This window comes from Camelina sativa, chromosome 6, assembly GCF_030686135.1.
Source record: "Camelina sativa cultivar CO46 ecotype springtype chromosome 6, ASM3068613v1".
Taxonomy (NCBI): Eukaryota; Viridiplantae; Streptophyta; class Magnoliopsida; order Brassicales; family Brassicaceae; genus Camelina; species Camelina sativa.
Window position 1 is genome coordinate 28,553,589 of NC_141885.1, and position 24,635 is coordinate 28,578,223.

Genomic DNA, 24,635 nt, shown 5'->3' on the forward strand with positions numbered 1-24,635 from the left:
AGCACCAGATGACCAGACTTAAGTGATAGCATTATATTAAAAAAAAAAAAAAAAAAAAAAGAATAAAGTTTAAAATTGGTGTGAGGTCCAATCTCCACTACATTGCCGCGAATGGCAAAATGGAAATCAAAATTAAAAACAAAAACAAAACGAAAAGAAACGAGGCTCTCCTCTCCCGTCTGTCTTCTAGAGGCAAAGCGGGCTACAAATTACTCTGTTGATGATGAGGTGGTGGAAGAATCCTGCTTTTGGTCGCCAAAGACACGTTGACGGAAATCTTTGACCATAAGTGGGAGTCCTTGGCGTAGAGCCACCTTTGGTTCCCAACCAAGAAGCTCTTTGGCCTTTGTGATGTCTGGTTTCCTCTTGTGTGGGTCGTCCTCTGTGTTTGGTCTAAACTCTATCTTTGCGTTCGGGTCAATGGTCTCTTGAACCACCTGTACATCACCAATTCACTCATTAGGGTCAGATGCCTTTACTTTAGGAAATCATATCATATTATATAAATATATGTAAGAAGAGAAAAGGGTGAACCTTAGCGAGCTCGAGCATGGTAAATTCACCAGGGTTACCAAGGTTGAATGGACCGACATGTTCTCCCTCCATCAGCCTCATCAGACCCTCCACCTATAATATTCACATTCAAGCTCATCAGTAGGCAAATAATAAACAACAATGCAAGGTAATAGAGAGACAAAAAGAAAGGACAATGGTATCTGAGAGATGTGTTTTTGGTCCCATGTTATTGATTGATACCCATCCATCCCTAGAGTTGATGTGACATTGTATACAACTAAAGCCTTTTTAGTGTGGCCTCAGGTAATTTATCCATTTTCATCTCAAGTTAGTGAATCTCGGTCACAAATCATATCCTAGAGAGATTGCAATATCTGCCAAATTGTAAATAACAAAAATATACAAGTGGTTTTGACTTCCCTATCGAAACTCCAAAGATCATTTCTCTACCACTTATTGTATGTACCGACTATATATATCTTTGAACATTATCAAGATAGACTGTTTTTTTTTACCATGCCAAAACTGAAGTATACCCCACGAAAGTAACAATTGAATAACAAAAAAGATGATGTTGTCTTGGCAAAATTTGAAGCAGTATAGTAGGGGCTACATATTGAATAGAACTGTTGCTTGCTTTTATCTAATCATGAAGTTTAGGAGGAAAAAGTAAAAGGAATTTTACCAGATCGGAGACAAACTGGAAACTCCTTGTCTGCTTACCGTCACCATAAACAGTCAAAGGCTCTTTTCTTAAGGCCTACACAATCATCATCATTTACTCTTAAATTAACCACCACTAGTATAATACTACAAGTTAGTCATTGATTGATTCGTTTATATTATAAACCATTAGAAAGAAAGAAAGAAAGAAACCAACGGACCTGGGCAACAAAGTTGCTAACCACACGACCGTCATCGATACACATCCTTGGGCCATAAGTATTGAAGATACGGGCAATCCTAACCTCAACATTAGCGCCTCTATGGTAATCCATGGTCAAAGTCTCCGCCGTACGTTTCCCTTCGTCGTAACAACTCCGAACACCTGTTCCAATTTGCCATTATCACTCACACACAGTCTCTATGAAATTTAACAACACAATTTTCCCATCTACTACTCCAGAACGGAAATTAAAAAAAATTAAAAAAAAAAAATCTAAGGAATGAAAAAGGGAGGGCTAAAAGCGTCAAAAAAATAATGGGATACACGTCTCAGAGCCGTACGATAGAACGGAGCCCACTACTTTACTGTTCAAATGGTTTTGGCCAGATCTGAGAGGAGCGGAGAGCGTATATAATAATAATATCTGCTAACGTGCGCCGCTTATAACACACCCAAAATGAAATAAAGAGAGAGAGCCGATGATGGGAATAGAAGAAGAGAATATACCGATGGGATTAACGTTGCCCCAGTAAGTCTCGACCTGAGGATGCTGAAGAGGATCTCCGTAGACCTCACTGGTACTGGTGAGTAGGAATCTGGCACCAACTCGCTTGGCTAGACCCAACATGTTGAGCGTACCGACGACATTGGTCTTGATAGTCTTGACGGGATTATATTTGTAATGGACAGGTGAGGCAGGGCACGCCAGGTGATATATCTGATCAACCTCGAGGAGGATGGGCTCCACGACGTCGTGGCGGATAAGCTCGAAATTGGGGTTACTGAAATGGTGCATCACGTTCTCTTTCCTCCCGGTGAAGAAATTGTCAACGACGATCACGTTATCTCCTCTTGCGATCAACCGGTCAACCAGGTGAGACCCGACGAAACCGGCTCCACCGGTAACTACGACTCTTAGCACTTTGCGTTTTAGACCTAGAGGGATTTTGCCACCCGCCGATCCGATCCGGCTCGTGTACTCGATGGTGGGATGATACGATCGCATTCCGTAACCGGGGAGAGGATCGGCGTCGTCGTAAGGGATGGGTTGGCTCGGGGATGATGATGACGATTTGGAGAAGAGTGTGAAGGCTAACGTGGCGATTGCGATGCCGACGAGAACGAAGATGAGTCTCTGTTCTCGGAGCATGTAACGGATCGGACGAATCGCTGCGAACCACGGCTTAATCGGCCTCGGGTAGTAAGACTCCGCTTCTTCTCGTTGTTCAATCTCGTGACGCCGGTTTGTGAGCTCAGACGCCATCTTCGTTCCTCGATTGAAATCAAATTAGGAATCAGCGTTCGGGATAAAGAGATCGAAGAAGAGGGGGAGAGAGAGAAATGAGAGATCAGAGAGGAGAGAAGTAATCGGAGAGTGTTTCCGAGTCGCCGGAGACTGAGTCGACTTTTTTGATATTTTAGACGGGAGAGAGAGAGAGAGAGAGAGAGTTTGAGGGATATTTCTGTATTTAAGTAGAAAGAGATATTTTAGTAATTAGCCCTCCTTCTTCACTGTTAATTACAGCTAATTGCCCCTTTTTTTTTACCTCTCTTCTCTCTCTCTCTCTCTCTCTCTCTTTAAGGCGTTTTATTTTCAGATTTGAAAAGTAAACGGATTCTTCCAAAAAACGGACACTGATTTATTCTCTTTTCTTTGACCAAATTACAGTTTTTTTTTCCTTAAAAAAAATAATTGTTGTCTTTTACTACAAACTTTAATGATTTGTTTCAAAATCATTGAATTTAATTAAATAATTTTGATTTTTTTTTTAAGATTTTGGCAACTACTCACATTATTCTTTGCTTTTGTTTATATATATATATATATATATAGAGATTTTTTGGCATAAATTAATTACTGGTAGTATATAATTTTTTTTGTATTCATTGTCATTAAGAACAAATGAATTAAGTTTTCTTTAAATTTATGAATTGGAAACTGTAGACAATAACACATAAAAAAAATATCTAACGCGATATTATTATTATTATTTAAGTCTATGAATTAGTATTATAGAGTTAATAATAATAAAGCAGTATTATAGTTTAAGAAAGTCAATAAGCGCCTAATTTGTCTCACGCAAAGCCAAATTTGATGACAAACTTTGAGTGATTTCAACGTTCTTTATTTATTTATTTTCTTTCTTAATTTTTTTGTTTGCCACCATTAGTTATACTATTATTCACCTAACATAAGCAATATACACATTTACGTTTATGAAATATTCTCGTACTAAAACGTTTATTGACAGTTTTTATTAAAAAAGCATATTTGACAATTTTGATCATCATGCATCTCTGGACTGAAACTTGTTGTAGTTAATTATGGAAGAAGACAAACATATATTTAATTTAATTTTGTAGAAACGAGAGCAATTAACATTCAGCATAAAATAATAAGCAAAAACATAATGTAATGGCAAATGCTACAATAACCGGAGTAAATATAAAATAATGTTGTGTTTTGGTATTAAAAGAGAACATAATCTCCATTTTATTTCTGAGTAATATAGAGTCTAATACAACGCTAAACCCTTTTTTGTTTTGCAAAAAAAGACGAATTTATAGTTCCATTATTCTTCTAATTTACTTTAAGATTGTTTAAAGTTATTAAACCTATAAGAAGGGAGAAAAGTGAGACAAGAAAAAACAACAAAGGAAATGACGAAAGTGACCACGACGACGACGAGAGAGGAGGAGGGTCGCACGCACGTCAGGTAAGGGGGGGACTAAACTACTTGGTCATGAAGCAACGTTGAGCCAGGTAACGCCACATGTACATCTATTATTTCCCACGTTTTCTGCACTCTCCATTTTCGATCGAGCCAACAACGCTTATAGATATTATTATTATTTTTTGCTTTAGTTTAGTTTTAGTTAGCTGAAAAAACTCTTACTAGTAGTAGTTATTATTATGTGCAATGTACGTCTTAATTATTATTCTTGAATACGCTTTCATTGAACTCACTTGCATTGCATCCCCTAATAAGTTAAGAATCCCAACAACTAGTATTAATGATAGTAGTACTATTTTTTGGTCACACGACTCACGTATAATATATGTAATCATTACCACAACACATATAATATATGTAATCATCATTTAGAAAAACATCCGATAATCATCAATTTGTAATACAGTACATAATACGAAGGAGACTGGAGACAAATAACTACGTACGTCATGAACTTTGCTGGTTTTAGTGTTTTGTCCTTTCTCTCGTTTCTAAAAAATAAAATAACATTATTTTCAGAACCATCTCGGGCTTTAATTACATGATTGATAGATAATTTGATAAATTTGTTTGAGGCATCTTGGGCTAAATGTAGGCCTACGTATATAAACTATTAAAACCCGTTAATTTTATATTTGGGCTTATAAGCCTATATTAATGTAGACAGTAGAGTTTTGTTCGCCTCAATAATTGACATTTTTGTGATGTCCACATTCCAATTCTACAGAACAGTATATTTTTTTTTTTTTTTTTTTTTTTTTTGCCACAAATCAATTGGACACCGCTAAAATAAAAAATTCTAATTTCTCAATCATTTTGTTTTATATAAACAAAAAAAAGATGTAATGAATATAATGTATACATTCGTTCATATTATTTATTGTGGTTGTGGAACGAAGAAAATAAACTTGTGCAATAAATAAATAACAAAGCATTAAATATAGTGTTCCTGAAATCTTCTTTTATCATACTTGTCATCAAACTTAGGGACTGACAACAACAAAAATTAGTTCGATACAATTTTTTAAAGAAGAAGAGACATTTGCAGAAAAGAAATAATATAAACCGAGGCCAATTGGAAATTCAATATTTATGAAATCATAAATTCATGATAATTTGTGTGAATCATATTATATATATAATCACAACATGTTTGTATGATTTGTTGTATAAAGTTCTAATGAAATAATTAAGTAATTAACAGAGGAGTAAATTACAAGCCATCGTAAGAAAGCTTGTTGAGGAGAGCGAGAGCGTTGCTGCATAATTGCATACACTTGGTAGCTTTCCTCTGAACCATCCTGACCGTCCATGATCTGCTCGACGTCTCTTCAAACCCATCGAGACACGTGTCTTCATCCGTGAGCGCTGCGCTCAGCCACGTGGCGAGATCGCTCATCTGCCGCTGAAACTCGTCGGCGTTCAGTGTCCGGAGAACGGCGAGTGACTTGTACAGATTGTCCAATGAGTCCACGAAAAGCTCACGGCAGTCCGATAACGCGATCCTCTCGCGTTCGTCCGCCGCTGAACCCCGCGTTTTGAGCAGGATTCTCAAGATCCGTTTCGTGTCAGTTATCGTCACCGCCACGCTAGCTCGCGTCCACTTGCTCGTCTTGTTTCTCGCCACGATTGCAAACGGCCATAGCGTTCGGACGCAGAGCCGCTGGTACTGCGTTACGCTGCACGCGTTTCTTACGTATGTGCTGTACCGCGTTACGCTGTCCTCTGTGTTGTTCCTATTACTGGAGGCTAACGACGGATTTGCGCTTACTGCAATAACAAGAAGAAGAATAAGAAGAAGAGTAAACGTGATAGATGAAGAAGTCATCTTCTTAAATTTTCGATCCAAACGCTACTTTTTATGAAATTGGGACGATGTTTTAGTAGTAGATACAGAGGGAGAGAGAGATAGAGAGATGTTATATCTTATATAAGGAGCCTATGTGAGTAACATTTAACCTTTTTAAATTAGGACGTGAAAATTAAGTTTATAATAAAATATGGAGTTTTTGAGGTAAAAAAAAAAAAGAGTAGTAGTATATCAGGCGGTTCGTTCTCTTGTAGTAATCATTACAAACGGTTAAGCGTTATATCGATGGATTTAATCAGCCATCTATGCTATTGCTATGGTGTTTGTTTTGAATTCTGTTTTTTCTTTCTTTTACTATTTTTAGTAAAGGTGTAAAAGCTACCACTACCTCCTAAAAAACTAGATACATGCATGTGTAACAAAATTATCTATGGGAGTATAAATTTTGATACTGTTTCGTAAAACAATAAGAGGACCTAGCATGAATAGTTATTTTCTAAACTCTGATGATTGAATATACGAGGTGCTAACCAAAAGAGGGTTGCCGAGGAAGCAAGATAAAGGTGAGAAGCAATAATGAAAGTTAAAAAAAAAAAAAAAAAAAAAAAAAAAGAGAGTATCAAAAGTCACTTGGAGTTGGTAATTCTTTAAGCTTAATTTTGATCCCCTTATCATTTAAATGTTTATGAATTTGATTCTTGTTTTTCTTTAAGCAAGAGGAAAAAATTTACAAGATATTATTATTGGAACGTGGAGACGTGGATTTCATTTTTACAATAATAGCGTACCTGGGGGGTCTAAATCATTTCATTCAATAAACAAGAAAAAAGGACCTGTTCCAATATCGTAATCTAAACCGGTTAATTCGCATTTATTATGATGTGTGTTTGCATTAAAAACGAATGAGGCCAGTGATGTTAACCCAAATTCACGACCTAACCACATTTTTTTTACGTGCGTTACTTCTGGTATAAAAAAACATCATCAGGGTTAGTTATGAGTCTGGTTCAAATAAAAGCCAATATGACATCAGATAGAAATAGAATAGTAGAGATCGTTAATTAGTACCTACCACAAGAATTGAAAGGTCTAAACATATGGTTATGGCCATTCACATCATCGCGTTCGTGATGAGACTAGAGGAGATCTAGGATAGAAAATAGGCGATAAAGACCTATGATGACTATATAGACAGAGACCAAAGGTAAAGAGTTTTTTTGTTTTTGTTTCTCCTTCCTTTTTAACGTAAGAGATCATCTGTTGTGAATAAGAGAGGTGCAGTCACCAAACTGGGCGTCAGTAGGCGGATGGAGATCAAAGACATAAGAGGTTGGTCTGGAGACTAGCATAGGCTTCTGGATGGTTAATGTCTCTGGCAATTCACCAAAGATTATTGAGTTATGTGGGAAAGACTCTCCAAGGAAGAAGAAGCTGTCTCTGGCTACTTTCTCCACCTTCAAAAACAAAAAAAATGCACAAAATAAGATGAATGGAGTAGATAAATACACAATCAAAGTGCTGATGCAACAAGACTTTTCATTTTTACCTGTAAGAGTGAGAATCTGACGTTGTTCATTGTGAGAATTACTCGGACTTCGTAAAGATTATCACCGAGTATTCTGATCGCCATGTACTCGAAGAAATTCTGCAGAATAGTTTTCTGTTTCTCAGGAGTTTCAGCGTAGCTTTCTGGATTAAGGAACCACAGCACGCATTTCACTTCCTTCCACGGGATTGGGTTCTCCCCTCCTGCTTTTGAGATGATGGTCTGGTAGGGATGATTCAGACCCCAGAAGATTCTTGTGTCGGCAAGTGATGAATCACAAAACAGCGTCTCTGATGAAGATGATGTGGAGAGTATCCTCCAGGACGGATACCTATTGGCTATACTTGATGTGAAATGCATGTCAGAGTCATCAAACACAAGGATACATCCCTCAGAAGTTGGAAACAAATCCAGCAGAGGCGATCTGGAAGAGTCATCTCCTTCCGGAAGGCATTGGGGAGGGGGAGAGTATGATTTTGTCCGTCTTTGCATGACATGTGAATACAAACACGATTCTCCATATCGACACCCCTGCAAAACCGAAAAATTAGCATAGACACTAAAGATAACCCTAACTAGAATGGTAACGTAATGCACCTGCAATGACGCGAAAAATTTGCAGGCTGGTCTTGTTGACTGAAGAGTATGACTGAACGTGCACTGGTCACCACGGTTGCAAAATCCATTCAGGAAATATACACAGACTGGGGCCTCTCCATTCTCAATGTAATCCTCAGGTTCGATTGCTCCATGGTCATTTTCAGATTCAGATGGTGTGCCCTGAGTTCTTATCTATGGCAAATGGAAACAGTAAAACATCAATATGCTGTAAAGAAGAAACATTGTTTCCAGCTCTCGCACTCTTATCATTGAAAAATTGAACACAATGAGAAGATTGAAAAGCATGTACGCCAATACTAAATACACGAGACAAGGTTGGCAAATGAATACCTCTTTGATTATGCTGGCCATGGTTTTTGCAATAGCATTAGCTTGGAATGCGTTAGGAGGAATAAACGGCACCGATACACATTTTCTTACTTCAGGAGGTGATTGATTTTCCTCCTCAGAGTGTAGATATATATCTTCACTGGGTTGGCACTCAATATAGCATGTGTGATCAAATTCATTTGGATTGTAATAGGTTGTTAGAGAATCAGAAGAACTGATGAATTGAGGTCTGAAACGATGAAATGAGCCAAGTGTATCTTCATCTGTAAAACAGGCAAAATTTAGTTAAAGGTTAGAAGAAAAGGAAGAAACTAAAAACGGGCTATTAGCATGTTTAAGTGTCTCTAAAAATGTTTTTCATGAGTAAAATGGGAAAGCCATAAAAAAGAATCGAAGAAGTGCCATGAACTTACACATCTCAGACACATGATGGAAAGATGACGGGACAATATTGTGGAGACCACACCATTCTTGTTCCATCTCAGAAAACTTCAACTTGGGATCTTTATCTTTCTCTTTTGACAGAAGTTGTTTCAAGTTTCCAAGACGATGCTTGTCCTTCAAGGAGAGAAACATTGGTAAGATCATCAAGAGTAGAAGCTGGTATCCTTGGGAATATGGCAAAACTATTTTATTTACCTTAAAGACACGCTGCCAAAACTGAAAAGCACAAAAGTTTGCCATGAGTACCACCTCCCTCCGCCCACCAGAAATGGTCTTGCTACCACCAAAATAGTGGTCAACATACTCTAGAAACTGTTAAAGAAGACATAGGGGTAGTAGATGATTAAGATCATGATCTAAAAGACGTGCAGAACTGCAGATAAATCCACCAATAGGACATACCCGTGAATCATCTCCAAAAGGATGACTGATAGGAAGCGGTTGGGTATCCATCAGGACACCCAACAGAATCCCTTCTCTTAGCATTCCCATTTCACCAAACTTGACGACCAGAATAGATGCATCAAAGGACAATGGGAAGCTAGCAAGCAACCGTCCATAAAATGTGGGCTCGTAACGACCCCTATGCGATTTCTGCAATGCTCGTATGCTTAATAGCATACTTAATGCATCATCAATGACATCTGGCTCTGGTGGATCCATAGCTTTTGCCAGCAACGCTAAGATATAGAAAAGAATTACACTCAGTTCAACTGACGGAGTCTGATTAGCTAGACGCAAAAACATTTTGGATACTATCTTTTAGATTCTATCTATTGTATTTCTAAAGCAAATATGCACTCACTCTTTACGAATAACGAAATGAATATTCCCACCATTAGCTTCATCTAAGGTACCTCATTGTTAACCATATCTACAGAGTACACCAGACATGAACATATAATAGGAACTTATGTGATAGGTACTTATGCAGTGGCATAGGACCTAGCTAACCTGACTATCCTTATTAGCTAACCCAAGTTTGACATCGTCTATTTAAAAAGAAGTCAACAAATTGTCTAAACAATTCTAACATTATTACCATTTGCGTCATTAATGGCTCTGGATTCTGTGCAGCAAATATGGAGAACTTGTTGTCTCAATGACAGCTTAAGAATAGCTGGGGGCTCATGTTCTTCAAGCTTGTTAAAAAACGCACTCGGCACCAGGCGATACACTTCACCATCACATGTTCGACCTGTCCTCCCTCTACGTTGCTCAGCCTTCCACAAAAGAAACAAAAGTTAGGACATCCATTTTTTGTTCCATAAATGGTGAATTCCAGCAATACCTGAGATCTAGAAACCCAAACAAGCTGAACTGCGTCTCTTTTTCTGAGTCCATCCCAGAACACTTGCAGAGACCGGCACGAGTCAATGACATACGCTACTTTGGGTATTGTTACCGAAGATTCCGCAATATTTGTAGCCAATATCACCTGATAACAGTAATTTGGAAAGTTTATATAACTATGAAATCAATGAAGTCACAAAAAGATAGTTGCAACTCATTGCATCATTACGAGTTTGATGTCTCCACAATAATATGATAAGTCCTCAAGTCTAATTTAGGGAAGCTGAGATGGAAGGTACAATTTTATCATCTCATCAGCTACTGAAAAATACACCAGCGGGCGCAATTAACCCATATGCTCAACAAAAAGATGTCTGAACACACAAGCAATTCAACACCCTACACTTGTAAACATCTATGCTCTAGTTATTTAGATTTCAGTTGGGTTCCTCTCACCATTAGGACACAAAAATAATGCACATCACTCAAGGAAGAAGAAAAATGGAAAGTTAAAAGAGAAACCTTGCGTCGGGATCTGCATATCTTCATAGCCGCCAAGGCTTTCTCGGTGTCAATGCTTCGGTGCAATATGTGAACCTCAAAAGATGCGTGAAACGGTTGCAATTGATACCATTGCTGCTCAAGTGAGTAGTATGTTGGAAGGAAAACCAAAATACTCTTCTCAATGTCTGGTTCCTTTTCATGGATATATAAGATGAGATCATGAATAAGATTCTGCAGTTCAGGTTTGATTTCAGTATCAGCTGAAGAAGGACTTGGACCAGGACAGTAAGCTGACAAATCAGTACTCACACCAAGCAATCCTGCAACCTGCTACACGAACAGTGTCACAATTAATTAGCTTAGTCAGACTTGAGGTCAAAAAAAGAATAAATTAATCAGATAGTCCCATAAAGAGCACCAAATCTCAAAAAACATAACCTGCTCAAGATATAATACTCTTCTCTGGAAGATTTTTCTTTGGTCAGGGCTAGGAATAGCAACTACTTCAACGCGTTCACCCCTGCCGAGTTCTTTAAAGTAGTCTCTGTACCTCGTTATATCAGCAGTTGCAGACATCAAGACCACCCTGTAAAAATATCACATCACCGTGACCTCTCAATACAAACGTTGTAGGTAAATAACACTGTTGAATCGGAATAGTGTAAAACTGACTTATCTTCTATCAGCAAAGAAAAGCACGTGGAACAGTTTAAGAACCTTAAAGGAAGTACATAATGTTAAGGAAAAGGGTTATAACCTGAGGTCGTTGTTCTTCATGAGAAACTGCTTAACACAGACAAGAACAAGATCGGACTCCACAGATCTTTCATGGACTTCATCAAGAATGATAACCTTGTACTTGAGTGCATTCAACCCTTTGTCTAGCATTTCATCCAACAGAACTCCAGCAGTTTTGAAGAGAATTTTCGACCTGCAGTGCATGCAACAAGAAGAGAATAATTGCATAAAAGTCATCAATAAGGGAAGAAAAAAAGCAAAATATAATCAGACTGCATTTATCCGGAAAACTATAGAAGAAACATAAGAGGAGGCACTGTTGTATAATATGGGTACGTAGAAGATGAAGAAAATGATATAGTTACCCTTGGGTCAAAATCTTAGAATGGCCAATGTGGTAACCAATTTCTCCACCTAAATCAGAGTTGCGAGACTTAGCAACCATCTTAGCAACAGCTACAACCGCAAACCTCCGTGGCTGTGTACACAAAATGGGAGCCATGTTTGCTTCCAGAAGGAACTGTGGAACTTGTGAACTCTTCCCTGAAACAAACAAGGACAAAGTAACCAACCACACTCAGGATAAGATGAATAGGAAATCCAGTTTTTACAATAATAACAAGTTTCAAGGCGCAGGGAAGCTAAATATGGCCCTAGTTTTTTTACTAATTCCGATTTTATACGTAAGACAGAAACAAATCAAATGAACACCCAAAACATTCAAAATCTTGTTTGATACATAAAAAAAAAAAAAAAAAAAAAAACCCTACGAGAAAGAAAAGAAAGAAATAAGAAACCCTAAGAGCACACAGAGTATTTCTATAGAAAAAAAAAAACCCAAAGAGAAACGCAGATAACTAGAGAAACTCGTCTCCGAGCGAAGGTAACAGAACAGAGTATATAAAGAGAAGTAGAAAAGGAGAAACAAGGCAAAAGGAGGCACGTACCGCATCCAGGGTCGCCGACGATGAGAGTGACGCGATTCTCGAGGATTTTCTCGACGATTCTCTTCTTCATCGCCATAATCGGAAGCGAGGCGAAGTTAGAGGAAGGCAGAGGTAAAGATTCCGAAGAGGAAGAAGACGAAGTCGGTGAAGAAACCGTCATTGTTGCCGTACGGAAAACTCGACTGCTCTCTCTCTAGTAGCAGAGGCTAGTCTAGTCTCTCTGGTATGACTAGTACTGTCAATCACCTCCGTCTCTCGAGTCTCGACGCTTTTAGTGGGTTTTTCTGGGAGCGTTGATCCGCTGCGACGCGCATACGCTTAGCATTTTATGTAGAAAGCGTTGAGCTCTCAATTCTGATTCGTTGAGTTTAGTCTGACTAGTCAAACGTGTGCGGGTGTACGGTGCTTTCACGCACACTGGAGATTTTGCCACGAATCATCTGGGTCCCACTAAGGGAAGGGGGCGAAAAAAAGTGCCATGCCGCCAATGAAAAAAAGAATTGAAAAAACAAGAAAAAGAAAGAGACTAAATGGGCCGCCCAATAATAGCCCACACTAATTGAAAGTCCATTAAGGGGATGGATGGATCGGGTCACCCGAACCGAACCACGAACCGTATGCGTTGAAGTTTGACGAAAACATTTCGTTCTGGACTAAGAGGAAAATTGGGAGGGACAAAAATGGCGTCGGGATGGGGAATCACAGGAAACAAAGGGAGATGCTACGATTTCTGGATGGATTTCAGTGAGTGTATGTCTCATTGCAGAGAGCCCAAAGATTGTACTCTTCTCCGTGAAGATTACCTCGAGTGTCTCCACCATTCCAAAGAGGTACCCCGCGATTCCTTTTTCTCCGTTTCTAGATCAGTCTGATTCTTATGTCTAGATCCCATGGTCGACAAATTTCATTCTAGATCAGGTCGAACCATCATTTGGGAAACGAGTTAGTTAGTTTCTTTTGAATTTTAGATGCATCTGCGTCTGCAAATTCGTCATGGCTTCCTTAATGCTTATATTCTACTAATTCATTGACATATGGATTGTTTGCTCTTGTTCTGTAATTTACCAACTCAACTCCGAGTTATTATGAGTAAGTAACAAACTAGTCTCTAGATTACGATTCTTAGAATCCTCTGCTGCTTGTCTTCTTCTTCGTTTAAATCTACTGTATGCATATAGAGATTAGTCATTTCTCGAATTAAAATAAAGGCCAATCTCTTCTCTTTTGATGCTACTGTTTCTGTAATTACACGGCTCTCTTATTAATATACTGTATTACTAGAAGCAACACAGTTGCTACTACTGAAATTGGTATGAAGATGCAGTGAGCATATTTTTAACTAGTAGGTCGGTGGTTCATAATGTGTTATGATGCACCTGTTGCAGTTTCAAAGAAGGAACAGGATATACAAGGAGGAGCAACGTAAACTAAGAGCAGCTTCCAGGAAAGGTGAAGATGCCGGGGATGGGACTCACACCCATCACTAGTCTACAATCCTCATCCATATATGCTTTTTCATTCGATTCCGGAGAAGAATTAATAAGGTTCATGGGAAGATTTGTATCTTGTTCAATACAGATTCTCAAAACGCTTTCATTGTTTTTCAGTTTGCAACTTATCCAATGATGTTTAAAGGTTCATGGGAAGATTTTGTATCTTGTTTTTCCAAACAACATCTCAGATCGCTTTGTTTGTTTTCCAGTTTGTCCACTGATGTTCTGCTTTTTTTTTTTGAAATTAATATTCTCAACAACTTTGAGTTGCAACACACCTCGCTTAAGACATGTACCCTTTTCACCTCAATTATGTGGGAAGTGGAACATTCTTCAGCAGTTCACCTTGCCTCGTGCAATATTCTTGTGTGTAATTAATTAGTAACAACAACGATTCTTGGAAAGCTCACAATGTACATTGGAAACCAGTTATAGTTACATCATAAACAAGTTTTTGATCCATCAAACAAGTCCCCAGTTTTCTTTTATACATTGTTCATAAGCCTGATAGAATTCTTCCAGGCGACTTCAGATTTCAGACCCACAACTTCTGATCTCAGTAGTGTCTCGGCCATAAGCTAGAGACTGCGCGGTGATTCGAAGGGACAGGGAAATGTGGAAACCAGTCTCTCTCCCAACCATGAAATTGATCGGTTTCTGGTTCAAGGTGTCCACCTGATGAGCTTGGTGGTGGATAAACAAAGAATCCAACGTTCTGATCCTGCATCGGTGGCGGTGGTGGTGGTAATCCCCTTCTTGACACAGAGATGAGAGGCGATGCGAGAGTGGGACCATTGGTATGATGTTGCCTCGGATGATTAAAAACATGATGATGTTGTGTATGAAGGTGTTCGCGCATTTGGTTGCTGCTTCCTTGGTGACTGTTAATTGCTGGTGAGGTTCTTTGATTAGACCTACATTGCCAAAATCAACCAAAAAAAATATATTGTAAACCACTCTGCAAAAAGGTCTGAGAGCAATATGGAGTTCAAAATAACTAACCGGTGACTAAAAAGAAATGGGTGTGGATAAGATATGCCACGTGCTGCTGAAGAGTCATTTTCACCATCAACGACATGAGCACCCGGTAGAGAAAACGATGGGGAATGATGATGATGATGATACTGGGGAGCAACAGCAAGCTGGTGAAAGTGATCGTTAGGGTGGCTGATCCAGGAGGGATGATCATCAGTGTTGTTGTTCTCGCTAGTTCTCGGTCCCGGTCCAACGTAAGCAAGATACGAATGATTGACAGCAGCGGCGTGGTGTCCATGGAAATCATTATGGTCTAAAGGACAGAGAAATGCTTTCTGATATTATCAACAGTTTCCTAGACATAATGAAAGTGATCATATAGAGAGATCAATCGGCGTTGACTGACTTACATGTTGTAGTGGTAGCAGGTTCCAGTTCCCTGAAACACACAGCAAAAAAAATGTCAAATGAAGCTAACATTATATTTGCCTTAACATAGCAAACAGAGGTAACATAAAAAAATATCATGGGAAGGTGTAGGCTTACTCGAAAGAACCTGCTTGAGCGAGTTCACCAAACGGGCACCAATGGACCCGATATTGCTGCAAACACACAACTTTAGGGTAAACGATCTCACATAGTCGAAAGAATCAACAATGGATTGCATGAGATAAAGCACAGTTGTCAAGTACACGAAAAGAAAACATAATCGCTGCAGGAAGGAGTGAGGATAATAATACCATTTCGGGATAAGTTAAACCATACAAGTCTTCTTCGGGGATCCAATCTTCGAAGGAAAAGTCAGGAAGCGGGCGAGTAGAGCCATTAGCATACAACCACTGACCCTTTTCGACATGACGACAGTTAGGGCATTGCATGGCTCCTTTCATGTTAAAAGCAGATCCAATGCAATCTTCAAAAAAGCAAGTAGCAAGCAAAATTCAGCAGCCCACAAAACACACAAAATTACATCTCTAAGAAGAGAAGAAAGCGGTTCACAAGATGATACTAAACACAATTGTCAGAACTCGATATAGACATCATATTACGGGATCATCAAATCAGAGCAAGGGGAGAGAGCTTTTTAAATACTTTTGGAATCCAAAAATCAAGCATTAGATGGTTTAACGACGACGGGTTATCGTCAAAATCAAGCATTTTAGAGAGAATTAAACAAAAGATCCTAACAAGAATAGCTAAGCAACCATGGATTCATCAGATCATCAGGCATGAGAGGTGGAGGAGGGGAAAAGTAAATACCCAAATGGAAAAGGTGACCACATTGGAGTTTAGCCTTGGATCTGGTACCATCGTCGAGCACCAATTCGAGGCAAATCGAGCATGAGACTTCGACAGGAGTTGGAGAACCATCCTCATCGTTCCCGCGTTTTCCAGGGCCACATCCACCCTCCGATTGGTCACCAATTCTGCGATCATCACCGCAACACAAATCTGTAGCTCCGGCCATAGCTCCACCAGTAACCCAAATCCGAAAATCTCGTTCTCAAGAGAAAAAAAAATGTCAAACAAAAATCAATTGAGAAATCATTCTCCTTCTCTCTCTCTCTCTCTCTCTTTCTCGCCGATGGGGTCTTCTTACAAATCTATCCTTTGCTTTCTCGTCCGACCTGTTTTAAAAGATGACGTGGTTCAAAACCGGACAACAATGACATTGGAGTTTGGACTCTCCCCCGTTTCCTTTTTTTCTTTTTCTCTTACTGTGTGTGTGGATAATTTTATTAAATTAGTTTATTCAGATTTCAGATATATCATATTTTATCCAACCATCCCATTCATCTGATGAAACCAACAACATTCATCCAATAACCAAACTAATTTGTTCACTTTTAAAAACCAATTTCTTCTTTCTCTTTAGTTCAATTGTTTTCTTCTCTAATCTCTCTGTGTTTTCCTCACCGATTTGCAGCCATGTACGTTTTCTTTTTTTTGGTAATTATTGAACGGTAATCTACCAGAAAAAAATAACATAATATTGTATGTAATAAACACACAAATACTGATATTGTCTTGAATTGTTTTACATCAAGCTGCTACAGGATTATTTATTGCAATTGTAATTCTGAATTTAGAGACTTTGCTTTGACTGATAAAGAAAAGAACGGGCTTTTCAAGCCTTGATCTTAGGCTTCTTCACGATCATGACCGAGCAATGAGCGTGATGAGCGCAGTAGTCGCTCGTGCTCCCGAGTACCGCCCTGCCCCAACCAAGACCATTATGTTTGATGATTTAAGGCTATATAACAAGTAATTAATTAATTAAGGCTGAGAAATTATATATATGTATTACCTCTTGATAGCTCCATATCCATGGCTGCCCACAACAAGAATAGAAGCATGGTGTTTATCTACAACTTCGCATAGGATATTCCTTGCATCGCCTTCGAATACTTCGATCACCACCCCATGAACCTGCACACCAAACCCTATAACGATTCAGAAACTCATAAAAGAAGCCTAGTACTAGTACTCTAGTAGTGAGCTTCATTGAAGCTTTCGAATGTTCTTGTAGAGGTTGACATTACCAAGAAACCTCAGAATCTTTATAAGACAGTCCAATTATACATATCATCAATATATGTGAGAAGATGATAATTAGTCCAAGAAATCCACTACAAGGACCAAAAATTCACTAGCTAACAATCAAGATAAGAGAGAGTCATCAAGAAGAGAGAGCGTACCGATTTGGACTGACAGATTGATTTGGCTTTGTCGACAACCTTAGCAGCCGTGTGCTTCAAATCGGCATCAACATAAGGCACAACCTCCGCAGTTCCTAATTAACCAAATATATATTGATATGTCATGCCGAAATTATAAAAGAGAAGGAACGAAGAAATATTATTAAAGAGGCGTACCGGGACCAGCGAGACCAACGGCAGAGACGGCGTTAGGTTTGGCGTGGACGATGAAGAGCTTGAAGGGGTAATTGGGAGCGTAAGGAACGAAGAAGCGATCGAGCGTCCACTCCAAGGCGTAAATGCTCTGCTCGCTGTCGTCGACTCCCACTACCATCACCGATTTCTCATCTCCGGTTGCCATGATGATCCTACACGCGCTCTTGTTTGTTTGATTGCTGTAGTGACCTCGAGAAAAGCCTAGAGACTAGCGACGAATCCTCCAATGTTTTGCAGCTGAGAACAAAAAAAAAAATACTAAAAAAGAAAAGAAGAAGAGGAATACGATACTTTGATTTGATGACGTGGTAGGTCCTCCTTCCTAGCTACTTTATGCTCCCGGGCCCCCTTTCATTAGTGTATATTGCAAAAAAGAATCGAATATTTTCTGCTGCTTTGCCACCACTACCCAAAGTTTTATTACTTGCAAATAATACCCACAGATTTGAAATAAAAGACCCACTCAAATTATATACAATTTGTTATCCTATTTTTATTACTTAAGGATATAGTAATCTGATGACAATAATGGTCTAGTTGTGAAATAATTGAAGTTTCATAGGCTAGTCGTATTAATTAACTTGGGGTTTGGTTTAACTGTTTTAAGTTGTGTAGTAGGGTAAAAAAGTATTATTATTGTTTTCAGTTTGGGTAAAAAAAAAAAAAAAGAAATCACGCACGGACGGCCGTCGGAAAGCAAAAGCGACAAAACCCTCTCTATATCTCCACCAGGGATCTTCATCATAGAGTCCACGGCCACCGTCTCCGCCTCCCCTTGGCCACCGGACCCGACTCCCACCTCTTCTGATGCTTCTTTCTCCTCCTTGCCTCTGCCCTCTGAGGATTCCAATCCCACTTCATCACCTTCTTCCTTGCTCCACCTCTCCTTTAACCAGGACCACGGTTGCTTCGCCGTCGGCACCGATTCCGGCTTCCGTGTCTTCAATTGTGATCCCTTCACCGAGATTTTCCGGCGTGATTTTGATGATCGTGGCGGTGGTGGTGTTTCCGTTGTGGAGATGCTTTTCAGAAGCAACATATTGGCTTTGGTTGGTGGTCAGTATCCTCCAAATAAGGTCATGATTTGGGATGATCACCTCAACCGATGCATCGGAGAACTCTCTTTCAGGTCTCATGTTCGTTCTGTTCGCCTTCGGAGGGATCGGGTTGTTGTCGTTCTCGACCTCAAGGTTTTTGTCTACAACTTCGCCGACCTCAAGCTGTTGCACCAGATCGAGACCACTGCAAACCCCAAGGGTCTGTGCTCTGTTTCTCAGGGAGCTGCTTCCATGCTCTTGGTTTGCCCAGGTTTGCAAAAGCGCCAAGTTCGCCTCGAGCATTACTCGCCTTATAAGACGACTAAGTTCATCATGGCTCATGACTCCAGCATTGCTTGCTTTGCCCTCACTCAGGACGGCCACTTTTTGGCTACCGCTAGTTCCAAGGGTACTCTCCTTCGGGTCTTCAATACTGCTGATGCCACCTTGTTGCAGGAGGTACTCTTTTCACCTGAAAGCCTTGGCCTTTTGCATTTCAATTTGTGAAATTCTAATACTACCTACCAATACCGTAGCTCACTGCACTCTAAGAACCTTGCTCTATTTAGCTGTTTAGTAGGCTAAGCAAACCCTTTTAACTAAGATTTTCTGATTTTAAGAAGAATCTGTTCTGTAGAGTGCAGTGTGATGATTTCCTAAACACAACTAATTTTGAGTTCGTATTTGAACCTGTTTGTATTCGGCACATTATAGCGTTCTTCACTGTTATCTGTTGATTTTTGCCAAACTATAGATCTCAGCAGCTCTATCTGCACCACTTTTAACCTCAAAGCCTCCCATTTAGATGTTACTATGAATATAATCCTGAGGCTGAGTGATGTCAATGATATGAAAACTTTATAGATCGTTAATGAATCATCACTCGCCAAGAGTCTTATGTATTTACTACTTACTATCTGTGACTAAGCAACCCTGTTGTTTTTCCCCATAGAGTTTACTGTCTCTCTTTAAAACTTGCATATTTATTTTGACTGTAGTCACCCTTTTTTCGCATGGGCAGTTCTCATAAGAAAATGTGTAGCATTCCATCTAACATTCCTCATTTATTTGATTCGTCTAGCTTGTAATAAATCCACTAGTTTCTCAGCCGTCTCTCTTAGTTTGGAGATGATAACAGTTTGCTGTGATGTATGCAGGTTTTAGAAGAGGTGCAGATAGAGCTGAGATTTATAGTTTGGCCTTCTCGTCAAATGCCCAATGGTTAGCTGTCTCAAGTGACAAAGGAACTGTTCATGTTTTCGGTCTGAAAACGAACTCCGGATCTCAAGTGAAGGTCACATCCCGAATGGCACCTGATGCAACTCACCCTGCTTGGTCACCGTCAACATCTCTATCATTACTTAGAGGTACATACCCTAAACCCCAAACGAGTTTGTTGGTAGCATTTTGAGACGTCATCCTCATCATCATGAAACCTTGCTATTTCCCCACATATATAGGTGTGTTGCCAAAGTATTTCAGCTCGGAGTGGTCAGTGGCTCAATTCAGGTTGGTTGAAGGAACTCAATACGTAGTGGCTTTCGGACACGAGAAGAACACTGTGGTGATTATTGGGATGGATGGAAGGTAAAAGCGAACGAAAACCAAACCTTTATCCAACTCGGATCAGCAATTCGTTTGACTTGTTGGGGTGTTGATTATTTTTGTTGTTGCAGCTTCTACAAATGCAAGTATGATCCAGTGCACGGTGGAGAGATGTATCAGCTAGAGCATCACAACTGTGTGAAGCCCGCTTCTGTTTTCTGAAAGACATGATCATTCTTGTTGTGTCTCTCAGGTTAACGTATGTGGTAGCCGGTTTAGGTATGGAATGGTTAAATCTCGAAGCAGCAAGAGGGTAGATGTATGTATGTAAATGGTCAACCACTAATCACACTTATTGATTAAATTAAATTTACTTTCGATCTCAACAGCTTAAGAATATAATAACTAATTTGCTTTCCTTACAAAAATTCAATCCCTTGTCTTTTTCTGCAAAAAATATCAGCCACCTTTATTTGATCCCTCCTCCAATGTAGAAAACAAAACATAAAGGTATTGGAAAGTTGGAACACATGTCTGAAATATCTTAAGAAAGCATAATAGAGAGGTAAAATAGGATTAAACTGGAAGTTGAATGCAAAATCGGATGAACGAAGAATTCTTGTGTTAGATAAATATTGATTGAATTGAGAAGAGGGTCAAAAGGTGTGGGGTTACACAAACTCACTCTAATTGTCCTATTAGTATTATTATTTACTAGGAGCTTTCTTATCTGCATGAAAGATGATAGCATCAAGGCCACACTCCAAAAGTGTGCTGTTGTAAGCAAATCTGAAGGCAGTATTGGTGTTTCAGTTCATAACATTCGGGTCACAAATGGCATTGTTCCAATACTGGATGATGTTGCTCAAGAAGGAGGTAAGAGGAATGATAAATCTTAGCTTTGCTACTTTGGCGATATCATTTTTGTCTAGTATATGATGATATTTCTCATGTATATATTGTGAAGGACCCTTTGTTGTATACATGGAACCATGGCATGCTGACATCTTTGAGTTTAGAAAGCTCCAGAAGAACCACGGAAACGTACAGTAGTAGTGTAGTACAGTCATACCAGGATACAGATGTGTAGGTTATAACTTTTACTGTGCAGGTGGAGGAGCACATGGCTAGAGCTCTCAGGATTTCAGCTCTTTTCGTGGAGAGAGTCAGGAGTGATGGGCAGGTGGTCACTGTTCTGTCCTGATGAAGCTCCAAGTTTGGCTGATTGCTGGGGCCTAGATTTTGAGAGACTGTACACAAAGTATGAAAGAGAGGTGAGTCCCTAGCTATTTCATCCCATGTATATATAACTGCTTCTTCTTATGTAAGTTGAACAACATAACTTATATTAGGGAAAGGTCAAGAAAGTTTTTGAGGCGCAGGACCTTATTCATGACATCCCAGCTAGAAACAGGAATGCCATACATACTTTTCAAGGTTAAGTCACAACAATCCATTTGCATGGATGCTTCTTGAGACACTCTGCATAACCTGCAATCAGTCTCTTCCAGTTTTGCTCTTAAGCGACTGCTGAATCACTAGAATGTTTTTTTAGTTTAAGTCCAGAGTTTAGAGTCTTGTTAGACTCTATAAGACCAGCAACTGCCCCCAAAAATATCTTAATCATCATCAAGCATCTCATCACCTTGTTCAGTTTTTGCTCTTTCGTTTTGATGAGAAACCAGCCTGATACTTCTTCGTTGTGGATACCCTTCAGTTGTTCACTGACCCTGCGATGACCTTTTTTGCACTATACTTTCAAGTCATAACAACCCTGAACTCTCTGTTTGCATCCGATGCTTATTGAGACACTCTGTGCATAACCTGCAATCATCAGTCTATTCCAGTTTTGCTCTTGAGCGACTGCTGAATCACTTCAATGTTTGTTTTTGATCATACGTACACATTTTGGAGTCTTGTTAGATTCCAATGAGTCTTTTGTTCTGATTAATGTTTTCTGGACTCTTTTGTCTGTTGTTTTCCCATACAAACCGCCCTCTGTATGGATAATGATCCATACTACACTTACATAGCTAAACAGCAGCCATAACCAATGTTGATCCAGTTATTTGTTATGTGCATGCAGAAAGTAAATCCGTGAAGGATCCTGTAATTGTTCCTGCTGGAGTCAATATCTCCTTTCCTTCTCCACCAACGACTTAAAAAGAAAACTTTCTTTCTTCTTCTTCTTCTTCTTCTTCCTTAACCTCACTACTATGGATACTTAAACAATAGATCTCAGTCAATGACTCACCATAAACACTAGATCAAGAGGCTCTTCTTCATCCTTCTTAAAACTCCGTTGCTCCAATTCTATATGTCGATAACCAAAAACTTTTATGTCGAGACTTATCCCCAATTCCTTACCATCTCCACCTTTTAACTCTTAACATCTTTGTCTGTGTCTCGCCAAACAGCAAATGCAGATTTCGATCAACAACTCTGGCTGAGAAGAGATAGGCCTAGCTCTTAATCTCATTGATTCCTCAAGTTTCACATTCAACGTTCAAAAACATATATTATCTATTGGTTTCTTAAAACTATGTTACACAATGCAAAACCTTAATCGCTTGACCTTTCTAAAGCCTTGGTGTGCCTTTACCCACGACGCAGAGAATACCAAATCGTGACCATTATGGCAAAATCAACAAAAACCCAAGTGAGTAAACCGGACCTGAGAAGGTGGGATCAACGCTTAAAACCCCACTCCCTAAACCCTCTAAAGTCTCAAACCAGAGGCTTTACTCCCACGTCATCATCTCTCGTTCTTGTTTCTTGAATAGTATTAATAAAAAGAAAAAGAAAACTCTCTGTTCTCGCATATATAACAGATTCAACCTCACTCTTCTCGCATATAAACAAGATTCACGATACACAGAAACCATTCTTCACTCGTTCGATTCCATTAAACGATTCACTTCGTCTCGATTCGTCTGCGATGGCGACGACCAATTCGTCTGCAACGGTGGTGTCTTCTTCCTCATGGAAGAACAAGCATCTTCCCACACCAAGAACCATTGCCGTTGTATCGTACTTCGCCACCCTTATCTCCGTCTCCTGTTCATCCTATTACCTTTCCCTTACGTCGGAGAAGAAACTGATTCCGCTCGCCTTCTTGTCAGTGTGCTTCGTCCCACTTTTACCGCTCCCTCCCCTGAATCTTGAGAACCGCTTCAATGGGATACACATTTGGGCTTTGTGTAAGTCGGTTGGTTCTTTCGCTTGCTACTACTTCTTTAACTGGCTTGGCTCATCTATCAAGATGGAGAGTGACACGTTCTTGATGAACGCGACTCTGTTCTTCCTCTTCTATCTCATTGCTATGGATCATATCTACGACACGGATCAAGTTGTCGGTGTTTGTGATGGTTTCTTATTCGCCGGTTTTGGTTTGATGACGGAGCAAAAGACCATCCCCCAGTTCGTTGTTATTTGCGTCGGTTCAGGACTCTGTTTCTTGAAAAACTTCCGTCAATTGTTGAAATCTCAAGGGTCGAGTCAGCTTGAAGAGGGAGATGGAGATGATGACAAAAGGGGAAAGGCGAGAACAGTTGCGGTGATTTCATATTTTGCCACCATATGTTTCTTCCTCAGGTCAACTTTCTTAGCCTCTCTCCCGATTCAAAATCTTTGGATACCGGTCGTCACTTTACTCGTTTGTACGCTTCTACTCTTTCCTCTCCCACAGCTACGTCTTCAGAGACGTTTAAACAACACACAGACTTATGCCATATGTAGATCCATTGGCTCGTTTGGTTGCAGTTACATGTTCAACTCCTTGGGATCTTCCATTAGTCTTGATGAAGATAGTTTTTTGACTCAAGCCTCACTCAGCTTTGCCATCCTGATAATTTCCTTCGACTACTTGTATGAGGTTGATGAAGATTTTGAAGTTTGTGATGGTTACCTTTTTGCTGGATTTGGGTTGATGATGGGTCAGCGAAAGGTTCCTCAATGGGTTGTGGCTGTGATAGGAATAGGTCTTTCGTTTCTTAAGAATTACTTGCAACTATGGAGGAAGGCTGATGCTCTCAACTCAAGGAGTGATATTGAGAATGGAGGGAGCGAGAAGGAGAGGGTTCATGCGGAGTAACAAAACTAAACTGATCAGACACGATTTCTGATATTATGATTTTTTTTTCTTTTGTTTTGTGTGTGGATTCTATGAACAATTGTTTTTTAATTGTGTGATATACTAATGATGAAAATCTTCGAAAAGTTTATAAAACATTAAACTCTCGGTTTATGAAACTAATATAGCTATCCGATATTTTATGATTTTAATATATTTACTTAAATC

At 39.4% G+C, this 24,635-nt stretch overlaps 7 protein-coding genes across 7 annotated transcripts; 2 read left to right on the plus strand and 5 right to left on the minus strand.

Annotated features, from left to right (window-relative positions):
• Window positions 1-9: 9 nt before the first annotated feature.
• LOC104793757 (UDP-glucuronic acid decarboxylase 4) lies at window positions 10-2,965 on the minus strand. Its single transcript, XM_010520178.3, has 5 exons — window positions 1,910-2,965; window positions 1,401-1,564; window positions 1,202-1,276; window positions 535-627; window positions 10-437 (listed from the first exon to the last, which is right to left on the minus strand). Exons 1-5 carry the CDS (start codon window positions 2,664-2,666, stop codon window positions 210-212), a joined length of 1,317 nt encoding a protein of 438 aa, XP_010518480.1. The 5' UTR covers window positions 2,667-2,965; the 3' UTR covers window positions 10-209.
• Window positions 2,966-5,212: 2,247 nt separating this feature from the next.
• On the minus strand, window positions 5,213-6,175 carry LOC104793758 (pectinesterase inhibitor 6). The gene has a single exon (XM_087454001.1). The coding sequence runs from the start codon at window positions 5,963-5,965 to the stop codon at window positions 5,351-5,353; it is 615 nt and encodes a 204-aa protein (XP_087310127.1). The 5' UTR covers window positions 5,966-6,175; the 3' UTR covers window positions 5,213-5,350.
• Window positions 6,176-6,959: 784 nt separating this feature from the next.
• LOC104793759 (DExH-box ATP-dependent RNA helicase DExH8-like) lies at window positions 6,960-12,725 on the minus strand. The gene is made up of 14 exons (XM_087455433.1): window positions 12,371-12,725; window positions 11,789-11,966; window positions 11,443-11,616; window positions 11,124-11,271; window positions 10,704-11,012; window positions 10,180-10,326; window positions 9,931-10,111; window positions 9,291-9,568; window positions 9,084-9,200; window positions 8,858-9,002; window positions 8,445-8,707; window positions 8,091-8,285; window positions 7,494-8,024; window positions 6,960-7,401 (listed from the first exon to the last, which is right to left on the minus strand). The coding sequence occupies exons 1-14, from the start codon at window positions 12,528-12,530 to the stop codon at window positions 7,201-7,203; spliced, it is 3,027 nt and encodes a 1,008-aa protein (XP_087311559.1). The 5' UTR covers window positions 12,531-12,725; the 3' UTR covers window positions 6,960-7,200.
• A 279-nt stretch (window positions 12,726-13,004) lies between these two features.
• On the plus strand, window positions 13,005-14,123 carry LOC104793760 (NADH dehydrogenase [ubiquinone] iron-sulfur protein 5-B). Its single transcript, XM_010520181.3, has 2 exons — window positions 13,005-13,200; window positions 13,756-14,123. The coding sequence occupies exons 1-2, from the start codon at window positions 13,051-13,053 to the stop codon at window positions 13,855-13,857; spliced, it is 252 nt and encodes an 83-aa protein (XP_010518483.1). The 5' UTR covers window positions 13,005-13,050; the 3' UTR covers window positions 13,858-14,123.
• A 134-nt stretch (window positions 14,124-14,257) lies between these two features.
• On the minus strand, window positions 14,258-16,584 carry LOC104793761 (E3 ubiquitin-protein ligase RFI2). The gene is made up of 6 exons (XM_010520182.3): window positions 16,099-16,584; window positions 15,579-15,751; window positions 15,385-15,440; window positions 15,249-15,277; window positions 14,866-15,151; window positions 14,258-14,777 (listed from the first exon to the last, which is right to left on the minus strand). Exons 1-6 carry the CDS (start codon window positions 16,304-16,306, stop codon window positions 14,420-14,422), a joined length of 1,110 nt encoding a protein of 369 aa, XP_010518484.1. The 5' UTR covers window positions 16,307-16,584; the 3' UTR covers window positions 14,258-14,419.
• Window positions 16,585-16,808: 224 nt separating this feature from the next.
• Window positions 16,809-18,194, minus strand: LOC147943082 (universal stress protein PHOS34-like). The gene is made up of 4 exons (XM_087455434.1): window positions 17,715-18,194; window positions 17,538-17,632; window positions 17,147-17,268; window positions 16,809-17,054 (listed from the first exon to the last, which is right to left on the minus strand). The coding sequence occupies exons 1-4, from the start codon at window positions 17,896-17,898 to the stop codon at window positions 16,967-16,969; spliced, it is 489 nt and encodes a 162-aa protein (XP_087311560.1). The 5' UTR covers window positions 17,899-18,194; the 3' UTR covers window positions 16,809-16,966.
• An 87-nt stretch (window positions 18,195-18,281) lies between these two features.
• LOC104699503 (autophagy-related protein 18a) lies at window positions 18,282-20,721 on the plus strand. The gene is made up of 5 exons (XM_010414807.2): window positions 18,282-18,289; window positions 18,382-19,250; window positions 19,951-20,157; window positions 20,251-20,377; window positions 20,467-20,721. Exons 1-5 carry the CDS (start codon window positions 18,282-18,284, stop codon window positions 20,555-20,557), a joined length of 1,302 nt encoding a protein of 433 aa, XP_010413109.2. The 3' UTR covers window positions 20,558-20,721.
• Window positions 20,722-24,635: the final 3,914 nt, after the last annotated feature.